Source organism: Zosterops lateralis, assembly GCF_965231275.1.
Source record: "Zosterops lateralis genome assembly, chromosome: 4".
Lineage (NCBI taxonomy): Eukaryota > Metazoa > Chordata > Aves > Passeriformes > Zosteropidae > Zosterops > Zosterops lateralis.
The window spans coordinates 27,357,357-27,368,088 of record NC_139765.1 but is presented as its reverse complement, the minus strand read 5'-3'; the positions used below and the strand labels follow the sequence as shown (position 1 = coordinate 27,368,088).

The 10,732-nt window shown below is 39.0% G+C and overlaps 1 protein-coding gene across 3 annotated transcripts in view; it reads left to right on the top strand.

Annotated features, from left to right (window-relative positions):
• Positions 1-158: 158 nt before the first annotated feature.
• The window catches only part of SCYL2 (SCY1 like pseudokinase 2), a 30,051-nt gene continuing 19,477 nt past the window's right edge, over positions 159-10,732 (top strand). The window contains exons 1-3 of one of the 3 annotated variants that reach the window (XM_083860538.1): positions 159-256; positions 4,387-4,590; positions 8,254-8,411. In XM_083860538.1, the coding sequence (XP_083716664.1) occupies positions 4,414-4,590; positions 8,254-8,411 (335 nt within the window). In that variant the 5' untranslated portion in view covers positions 159-256; positions 4,387-4,413. Of the gene's footprint in view, positions 257-3,479; positions 3,495-4,386; positions 4,591-8,253; positions 8,412-10,732 lie in introns of those variants that run through there. The other 2 variants (XM_083860536.1, XM_083860537.1) reach the window with 2 other exon arrangements.

Below are 10,732 nucleotides of genomic sequence, written 5' to 3'. Positions count from 1 at the left end.
GGGCCGCTGGCGGAAGCCGCCGGAGCGCATCACTTCCCGCCCGCCGCCCCGGCCGCGCCCAGCGCCGCCCCTGCGGGTCGGAAGTGAGCCGAGCTCCGGCCCCCCCGCCCCGCTCTGAGGCTGCCGCCGTCGCTATGGAGTAGCCGCGGCAGGACGGGGCCCGAGCGAGAGACGGAGCCGGAGTGACAGGCGGCCCGCCGGGCCCACAGGGTGACGGGCGGCCGGGCGCGGCGCCGGCAGCTTCCCCCGGCCTCAGGTGAGAGGCCGCGGCTGGGTCGGGAGCGGCTGCCCGTGGCCTGGTGGCGCTGCGCGGGCCGGGCCGGCCGGGCGGCTCCTCGGGCCCGGTGGTCTCGGGTCCCGGGTGCCCGGTGCTGAGGGCTGGAGGGGAAGGGCCGCCCCGGAGGCTCGGTCCCCGCGGGGCAGGGCCGGGCAGGGACCGCTGAGCTGCCCCAGACCGCGGATCGCGGGTCTCCTGCCGCCTGTGGCCGCGGCCGCCCCCGGCGCGCTGCTCCGGCCGCCCCGCGGAGCTCAGGGAATACCGGCACGGCCGGGCGGCGCGGGCGGTGCGAGTCCCCTCTCGCTGTAAACAACAGTAGACAGTTGGTCCGGGAGGGCCGGCCCGCAGGAGGCTGACTGGGGCTTGTGCTGCCCCCGGCTGGGTTTCACCTGTCACCAGGCGACAGGCAGAACCCCCTTCGCGGATGTCGTTCCATGAGGTCTTGGTAGGATTCAGCTGAAGCTCAGTACAGAAATGGTGCATCAAAGTTAAGAGGGTGACGTGCGGCGAGAGCAGCCGTGCACAGTGCTTCCTTCACTGCATTTGACCCTCTCGATGTTTTTGTAACAAATGCAAAAGACTGGTTGTGCCTGAAAAATGCTGGCGTTTTGTCCTTTTGTTTGCTGTGACTGTTGTTCCAGCACTTAAATCTGGGGATTGATCCTGGCTTGGGGCAGGTGGAAAGGATGCGGATTGTTGGCGTGGGGTAACTGTGCACCAGCCTGCTGGCCTTGCTTCCCACCGGGGAATCCCAGCTTGTTACACTTCAGAATAGTAGTAGTGTATGTGGTACTGCTGCACAGTGTGCACCCACATCAGATGGAGCTATGACCTAGTCTGAGGATAAATTGATGGGTTTGCATGATGCCGGGAGGAGGGGAGTGGGTTGGGTTTGGTTTGGTTTGGTTTTTTTTTTTTTTTTTTTTTTTTTGTATGAGTGAGAATTGAAAAATGGTAGACAGTCTTTGTTTTGAATTTCAGCAGCCTGTATTTCAACGTTTTGAATGTTTTGTCTCCTTTCTGAGTTCAGTGTTGGTTGTTGCTTACTGCCTTGTTCGGTGGTTGTTCTCATCATGCTGCTGTATGATTGCTGCTGTACATCAGCATAAAAACTATTGCTGACTGTGAGAGGCATTCATGAAAAATACATATCGAACATTCAGAACTTTTTAGGATTACTTCCAGGTTTAATGGACTCAGAATCAGTAGCATTAATATTCTTCATGAAATTCAAACAGGAAGAGTTCTTAAACATTTATTGAATGTCCTGTGTTGCTTGTCCAAACACTGTTAGGCTTCAGATTTTGTGTTTGTCTCATTTATTACCTTCTAACATGAAATGCAGATTTCATTGTGGGTGACTGACTTAGTTGCCACTTGGTTGTTAATTTTTTTAGAAATATTAACTGAACAAAAAAATTTTCCTACAGTTGAAAATAAGACCTGCATATTTCAGATGTGGTTAACTTGTCATGATTTTTGGTGTTACAGATACTATCCAGAACACATATTTTTGGGGGGGCATGGATTTTCTAGGTACATTGTTCCTGTTGACATACACAGATTTTTTACTGAAGTTGGTGATAGCAATTGTTTTTATAGAGAAAAATACACCATTTTTGCTTACATTCAAATGTTGATGAAAGGATTACTACAAATCTACAGTTAGGTGGATGTAAACTTTAAACCCCATCTGCTTATTGAGAAATAAGTTTCTTGGTATTACTTGCTCAGAAGTTAATTAAACTATTGTTTGCCTACTGTCAAGCTGGAGGGGAACAAGTTGGACAGGGTCTACCAGGCTTGAATTTTAAATTCTAACACTTCAGATACTGGAATGCTGTTGACATACTCACCTAGTGGCTTTTCCAGGCTACTCAGTGCAGTTAGTCTGTCACCCACAGCAGAGGGCACTTCTGATTTAATGAATACTACACCGTTTTCCCACCATCTGTGTAGAGAAGCTTCCTTTGGGATTTACACAAAGGAATTTGAACATGGATGCACACGCATTTTCTTCATAATATTCTGCAGTTAATTTTGCAAAGTGTATATTAGTTGTGAGAGTCCTAACACAAGATGGTATTGCATTGGTATTAGATGATATTTGATGGCTGGTAGTGAACAAAACAATGGAAAAAAGCACATCTAAACCCAAGTAAATTAGATTTGGGATTATCTTAAAATCATTAGGATTGATTTTGTAGTCTTTTAGCCTATAGACTTTGCCCATGGAATAGCTGCTGAATAAAATTGCTGAGAGATGGAAATGCCTATAGTTCCTTTTTAGACTAATCCATGATCCTTGTTTGTACCTATTTTCAGGTTAGTGAAAAGTTCCTTTATAGAGGGACATTAGCCTTTGTCTTCATAGCAGTTTGGTCTAGGCCTGCATAATTAGGACTTGCATATGTTTTTTCTATATCATGAATCATAAAGTAAAGTTAATTTCTTATAATAATAAAATCTCAAATACTTTAAATAAAATTAATAAAGGATTTTTTTGTTTACATAATTTATTTACGGATATGTTCTCAACAAAACACTGACTAGATACCGAACAAGTTTATAGTTATGATTATCTTGTTGATTTCAGACACAGCTTCTCATATATAAAACTCACAGTCCTCATAATTGAGACAAACTTCACCCTTAACATGCTTGTAGTCACATCTGATTCTGCTCCTGAGTTGGCCTGTTGAAGTCATAACTACTATATCTGATTTAGGTTTGTGTATTTGCGAGATTGAGATCTGTGCAGCTGGTTTCTTGTCTTTTTAAAAATACATTTTCTTAAAATTCCTGGTTGGGTTTGTCATTTAGTAGCATGAAGTTGTGTTGCTTCAGCTGACGTGGAGATTGGAGAAATAGCTGTGAGCCATGGCATTAGTGTGTTCCTGCATTTCCCTGAGGTAGAATACTGAAAGTAGGATGTAACTGCACCAAGAGTCAAGATAGAGCAGCTTACCTGTTCCACTGTGCTAACCTTTGCTTAGGGCTTGGCCAATAGAGTTACACACAACTGCACAGGAGTGAATTGTTCCATAACACAGTGAACTTTTTAAGAAGTTTTGTTTAGAATGTTTATTACCTCTTTTATATTTACCGATGCCTATTACAGGTCTGTCTTTGCAATTGAAACCTAATCAGATTATTTGGCCTGATTTGTAGTGGAATCAAATCTCTAATACCAGGGAGAGAAGGAGTACACATCCAGGTAACTTCAGTGTGGTTGATTTTGGTTAAGTTTGGCTGAAGCATACAGATGTCTTTACATCTTAAGTGAAAGAGAGACTGAAGAAATATCCTTAGGTGTTGCTTTTGAATATATGGCATAATACTGATTCCAGGAAATAATTTCTTCTTGCATTCCCTCTTTTTCTTTGCTTACAGAGATAAGGAAGATGAATGTCTATATCTTTTTTTTTTCTGTTTGTTTGCTGCCTTCATTCTTTCTTGTGTGTATATTACCAGAGAAACAATTGTATAAATGGTAGACAGGATTCAGAAGTTGTATCTGGCAAAACAGGCAAGTCAGATTTATTATAAAAATATAGAAAACTCTGAAAGTACACACTGTAGGGGAAGATGAAGTAAATTAGAAGATGCCACAGCCTTTTAGCTCTAAAATTTGAAAGATTATGTGAAAAAAGCTTCATTGTACAATTTTGGTAAAGTGTAAAAAGATGGTTTCTTGTTTCCTTCCCTTGCACTTAATACTTAAGTTCATTAATAATTGGACCGTACAATGGTAATATCAGCAATCTGATGGGCAAAATACTGAGTTTTGAGCTTGTAGTTTGAAAAGCACTGTAGGAAAGAATATGTTTATTTTTTACTTGCTGTCTCTATAATACACGTCCATTATTTTGCTGGTCTGGGATCTTAAGCAATCCTTCGCTTCAGAAAAATGGGTATTCTGTGAGCACTGGAATTAAAGGAATCTTTTCCTTCAGATTTGTTTCTCTTTTTGATGGATACTAATACACAAGGTGTGAACCTTTCCTGTCAGGGGGCAGTTTATAAATCCTTCACATTATTCGATCACTGTTTTCAAGAAATGGTTGAATTGAGAGGACTGTGAAACCTTTCCTTTCCTGTCTTTGTAGGATAAGCCATTGGTGCAGATTGAAGCCATGGAGTCCATGCTGAATAAGCTGAAGAGCACTGTCACGAAGGTGACAGCTGATGTCACCAGTGCAGTCATGGGAAATCCCGTTACCAGGGAATTCGATGTCGGGCGACATATTGCCAGTGGAGGTAATGGTCTTGCTTGGAAGATATTTAATGGAACTAAAAAATCAACAAAGCAGGTGAGTTATCAAGTAAAAAAGTGATCTGACAAGGAGGAAGAAGTTTGCTTTCATGTGAATTGGTTCCCCAGTTTGTTGCACCTTGTAACTTTCTTTTGGTAACAGTTCTGTCTTTTTACAGTTTAAAGTAACCAAGAAGTATGTCATCGTTTGTTGGCAGAAAGAGACACTAGTTTTTTTCTCAGCTACAGTACAGAAATTGAGCAGTTAGAAATGTTAAGTTATGAGATACTGTAGCAGGAAGGCATGGGATAGAGGAGGAGGTTGTGAAGGAAGTTAGTTATGCTTTCCCTGTGCTGCTTTCAGATCAGTATTGTTCCCTTTAATTTCCTTAAAGTATTAGGGTTTGGAGCACTAATACTCAAACTTGACTTGAAGTCACATGTATAAATGAATATGGGACTGACTTCAGAAGAAGGTTTGCCAAATACAGAGCTTAAGAATTGTTATTACAGAAAATTACTTTGTTACATTGGAGAAATATGAAAAGTCTTTTTTTCAAATTTGAGGAGGAAATATAATTTTCAACGTGTAAATAGAAGTGTTAGTAAATTACAGTCTTTAGTTAAATGTATTGCTATGTGATGTGAAGTCACTTAGACAGTGCATCAGCTTGCTGCACATGTACCAAAAAGAAATGGACACAATCGAATAACTATGGTTACAACAAATAACTTTGGAAAATGTTTATGCAGACTGTTAGATCATAGGCAAATAAGCAGTAGCAAATAAATATAATACACAGAATAAATAATCTGCAAAGAATCTGTGATGTGATACTGTATGACAGAGTTTGAGTAATGCTTAATCAGGTACTTTTTCCGTGTTTTCGTGCTCTTTTTTTTTTAGCTGTTGCAGGACTCTGTGCATCTTCTATTTACTGACTTTACCCAATGTATCAGTTGATTGGGGCTTTTTTTTGGTTTTACTCAGCTATACAAAGAAGTGATAACATTGGAAGCATAGTAATTTTGATAGGTTTTATACAATCTATGTGCCTGGTAACCATTTGACCTGTAGCATGTGTATCCTTAAGGTTTGGAGAGTTGTCGCAAGTTTCTTTCACTGTACAGTTGACAGAATATCTGTAACTAGGTTCCTGTTGATCACGTTTTTCAAGTCTCGAATGGGTGTTTTGACCAAAACTTTTACAGAGTTTTAGTTCAGGTGCTCCATGAGGTCCTGCAATATCTCTGTAAACCCTGACTAACATCTGTGCAGTTGCATGCCATCATTAGTAATTAAAAATACAGCAGCAGTTGTACTGCATGGAATTTTAGATGGCTGATGCTTTGGCATGCAGTTACCATTCATTATTAATATTACCAGTTACGTAAGATCATGTCAACATTCGTTTTGCTATTGCAAAACAAAACTGTGCAGCAATAAAGCTTACAATGTGTTGCATTGCAGCATATGTTCTTTAACATTACTTTTTATTTCTTTCCTGTGTATCTTCTGAATGTTCTTTGGGCTGGCTGTCATTTTCCAGGTGACAGCAGTCACTTTTGTGAAGTTGCACATATTTGGTGCATTAGAACTGTGTATATCTAAATTGAAGCTACAAGCTTTTTTTTTTCAGCGTGTATTGCAATCAGACAAGCAGGATGTAAGGGTTTAATTACCCGTTGTTGTCACTTTAACACAACACAAGTAATAATTTAAGTCACTGTAGCCAGATAAAACAGATAAATTTGGAGGTTTTAACACTATAGCAGTAGATCTCATCAGAAATCTTTGTTTTCAGGATTATTTTTGTTCCTATTTTAGGTCAGTGGGCAGTTACAAATACTCCATCTCTGGTGACAGTAGATATCTATAAATTTATTCTATTTTTCCAAGTTCTACCTGGTTCCTGCCTGGATGTTTGTTACTATTTTTTTAATGTATCTTGTCTTTTCTTGCTTACTGTGTAGGTGACTGAGTAACAACCTAACAGAATGTAAGGAAATTGCTTACCTGTGTGCATATGTTTGTCTGGTGCTATTTCATAGCTGATTTGCTGCTGTGTGTTTGAAAGATTTGTGAGTCACTCTGGTTATAAATAAGTGTATAGTTTCACAGTACGTATTTCGGCTCATCTTGGATTTATTAACTTAGACTTAATGCACTTAAACTTTTTCTGGCATAATTTGGCACTCGTCCTTCTGCTTAGAAAGTGCAATCATAAATAGATAGGTTAAGGTCACAAAGTACTTGCCAGCTCAGATGTAAAGCTAGCAGAAGTCCCAACAACAAGGCTACAGACAGTCAAGAGGGACCTAATGGCCTTGAGTCAGCTGGTTAAGGAACTGGAGTACAAATTGTGTTCTCTTCTCCCAGGTGCAGGGAATTCCAAGTTTAAACAAACCATGGGGGATTGCAGCAAGCACCGATAGAACTTATTAGACCCATCACAAAATATTCAAACCATAGCTGATTTAAATGCTCACTTTCTGATTTCTTTTCACTTGTCATCAGACAGAAGTTTTTTCAGAAGTGCGTCTTAGTTTGAAATTTTGCTATTGGTCATGTACTGCTCAGTGTATGTCTTCATCCCCTGTCATTGCTGTTCTCTGCCTTGTGTTCATGTTTGATGCATCACACTTCGGAGGTGGAGCAGAGAGCCAATATGGATAGAGGCAGGAAAAGTGTACTTAGTTGAGTTAGTTACACGTATTCACCTGCTAACAGCTTAATGAAAATAGCTGGAAAACAATTTTTTGTGTATTGAGCTGAATTTCATATTTTGGATAGCATATTTCTAAAAGTTTATAGGTTTTTTTTTTTAATTATTAGTGTACCTGTTCCTGTGTGTTAATTAGAGTAATGGTTATAAAATGTGCAGTGAAAGAGCATAGAGTTCCTCCTGGGACCGAAAAACTGTATGTTCTTACTATTTTCTACTGCTTTCTAACCTTTATTATTATTCATAATGCTGTTGTAGCAGCATATAAAAGTCTGTTTCATGATAAAAGTTTTTAATTCCCTTTTTTATCAGTTGATACATTTCACATTAACAACTTCCCAGATGGTTTATGTAATCTAATTTTTTTATTTTACATCAACCTCTGTAATTTCAAAGTTCCATAAAAATTTCTTAATTTTCTCCTGCTCCAGTTGCAGAAGTTGGAGATAATTTCTGTTTTTAACATTTTTGTGACTTTTTTTACACACTTTTAAGCATTAAAAAATTCCTAATATTTTATCATGTGAATGATCTGATCAGATTAATAGACTACTGTGACTATTTTGTCAGATTGTACTGGTTTGGAGCAAAACACTGAGACAGGACCTGGTTTAATAAAGCAACACTTGATGTATACTCAGAATATTTTAACTACTCATAGTTGATGTAAATGCTTTCATGTACTTAAAATCAAGCTGATTTCTGACTGTGGATCTGCTGCTCTGTCACTGCGTAGGTAGGGGTTACAGTTTACATACTACTGTTTATACAATAATGGAGCAATAGTACCTTATCTCAAAATGTGTATTTCAGAGTTTATGCACAATAACCTCTCCCATGACTGGGACCAAGTGAGAATAAGTCTGTTTCTTTGTTTGGTTATCATATTGGTGGGATTGTACTATTGAATCAAAAAACACATTTCTGTATAATTGTGTATAGGCTTAGATTTTGGCTGTGTTATATACTGAGTGAATTCTGTTGCTTGTTTTCAGGAAGTGGCTGTTTTTGTCTTCGATAAGAAGCTAATAGACAAGTACCAAAAGTTCGAAAAAGATCAGATTATTGATTCCTTAAAACGAGGTGTTCAACAGCTAACTAGGCTTCGACACCCTAGGCTACTTACTGTTCAACATCCATTAGAAGAATCCAGGTAAGCTGTAGTAAAGTAGAGAACAGTTATTTTTAATCATTGTTTTGGTATTGGATATGAACTGTCTGGAACATTCAGTACATACATCTGATGAGATTCAAGTTTAATGTATTTATTTGTATGTCAGGGTATTCACCCCTATATTTCCCCTCCCTCTCCCCTCCCCCTCCCCACTGCAGTTCTGATATGAATCTAAGTAATAATCTATTGCTTGATTTTGGTCCACTTGCAGCTGTAAGGCTACACATCACCGTTACAGCATGAAAATTTGGTGCTTTAATTAATTTTGCCTTTAAAGAACTGTCTTAAAATGGTTTTCTCTCAAAAACTTATTAGTATATTTTTTTCCATGTATGAGATGTGTTTAGTACATGTGAGATTAGGGATTTTTGGTAAATTATATGTGTTGTAACTAAATACCTTGGAAAGGCCCTCAAGTACCGGTCGAGGGAGACAAATTCAGCAAGTTCTTCTAGTGCTTATTTGATTTACGAAAGGTCACCAGGCACAATAACTGGTTAATCTTACAGATTTATTGTTCAACTGTAGGGATAATAGCACATTAAACTCTAACAAAAAGAAAGAAATCAAATTTTCATGTTAAAATAGGAAGCTGATCCTGATACTACCAAAGAAGATCATGGTGATTTTGGGGTTTTTTCCCCAAATAGGACGGGAGTTGGACTAGATAATTTCCAGAAGTGCTCTCTAACCGCAGCCATTCTGTGATCCTAAATGGTAGCCTGATAAAGACTCATTATCTAATGTCATCTCTGTGTTATCTTGAATTTTTCCAAATGGCTTCTAGGATCCAAGAATACTGTAGGAATGCTTCTTCATCTTTGCAATACCTGCTTTGAGACAGGTTTATTTGATTAAATTGCACTTGCATATTCATATCTATCTTTCCTCCAGTGCTAAACACATTTCACAATTAACCGGGATTCAAAGCTGTCATTGCACCTATGATCTGGTATGTCCCTTACAATGGCCTAAAGAAAATCAGTTAGGTAGTTGAAGACACTTCTCAGTACTCTACAGTAAATAAACTATTACATGCTAAATGGCCTAGGGTCATCTCAAATTATAGTGTATGCATGTGAATCCCCGAGTATACCTCAGGCTTCTTCCTGAAATTGTCAGTTTTCCAGCTGATGCAGCAACTGTTCCCCTGAACTTTGCTCCTCAGAAAAAAAGGCTAAGATTCAAACCTTTAGAAAAGCTTTGGTGGTGTTCTTGGGAAGCATTTAAGCCTTTTGAGTAAAATTAACAGTGTAGTTGCATCAGAGTTAGTTTGTGAGTTTTTAGTAATGCCTTACACTTTGCTTCTGCTGTTTTCCTTTCCATGCTCAGCATGCTCAGCTGCTGGTAGAAACACCAGAAGCACAAAACCTATGCAGTTACTCACTGTGCCAGAAACTGATGTAACAGTTTTGGGAGGAGATTAATAAAAGAAAGGTTTATGTAGACTGTATCTATGTGTGACCTTGTGCAAGCATGCTGTAAGATTGCTTCAGGATTTCAGGTCTCTCCAGAGTGCTTACTCTTGAAGAAATCTCATGTGGGCTTCTGGCTAGACTGTAGCTGATCTTCTTCATCTTCTTTTTTTCAGTTTTGTGTTTCCCCAAAGTAACACACAGCTGTAATGAACTGCTCGCAGGTTGGCCATTATTCCTCCCTTATGAGGAAAATAGGTACTTGATGTACCTGGGGGACTGAAGTAGATATGGAAAGAAAGGCTGTACCTTTTCTGACCCTGGAGTGTAGGTCGTTTTTCCACAATTAATAGAATGTTTCTACTACAAATTATTGGTATCCAACATAGTTATGTTTAATATAAACGTACATGATAAATATAATGATGTATACCTCGTAATATGCATTTGTATGGGTAACTCCTTATTTGTACTACATATTTAAAATTAGTATGTTTATTTACAAATGGTCCTGAATTCCATTAACAGCACTGGAAAGCAATATTAATTTATATTTAGCTTGTTATTGGAGAAAAAGTTAAAAAAAGAAATTGTTGGTTAACTCATGATATCATTCCTACCCTTTGAAAACAGTTAGTAGTATGAATTGCCCTGGATAATTTATTAGGCATTGCATTTGTTACATTGTTTCCCTGTAGAAAGCATATGTATTTTTATTTTAAAAATGTTTTTATTTTATTATTCTGAATTTCATGTTGATATTATTCAGGAAAGTGTTTAAGCATCTGCTGCACTGTATGGCAGATGTCAGCTTCTGCAATATTCTGCTATTTTAATTAGATTTACCACATCCCTCTGATACTGTGGGTTGAGTCCTTTTTTTAA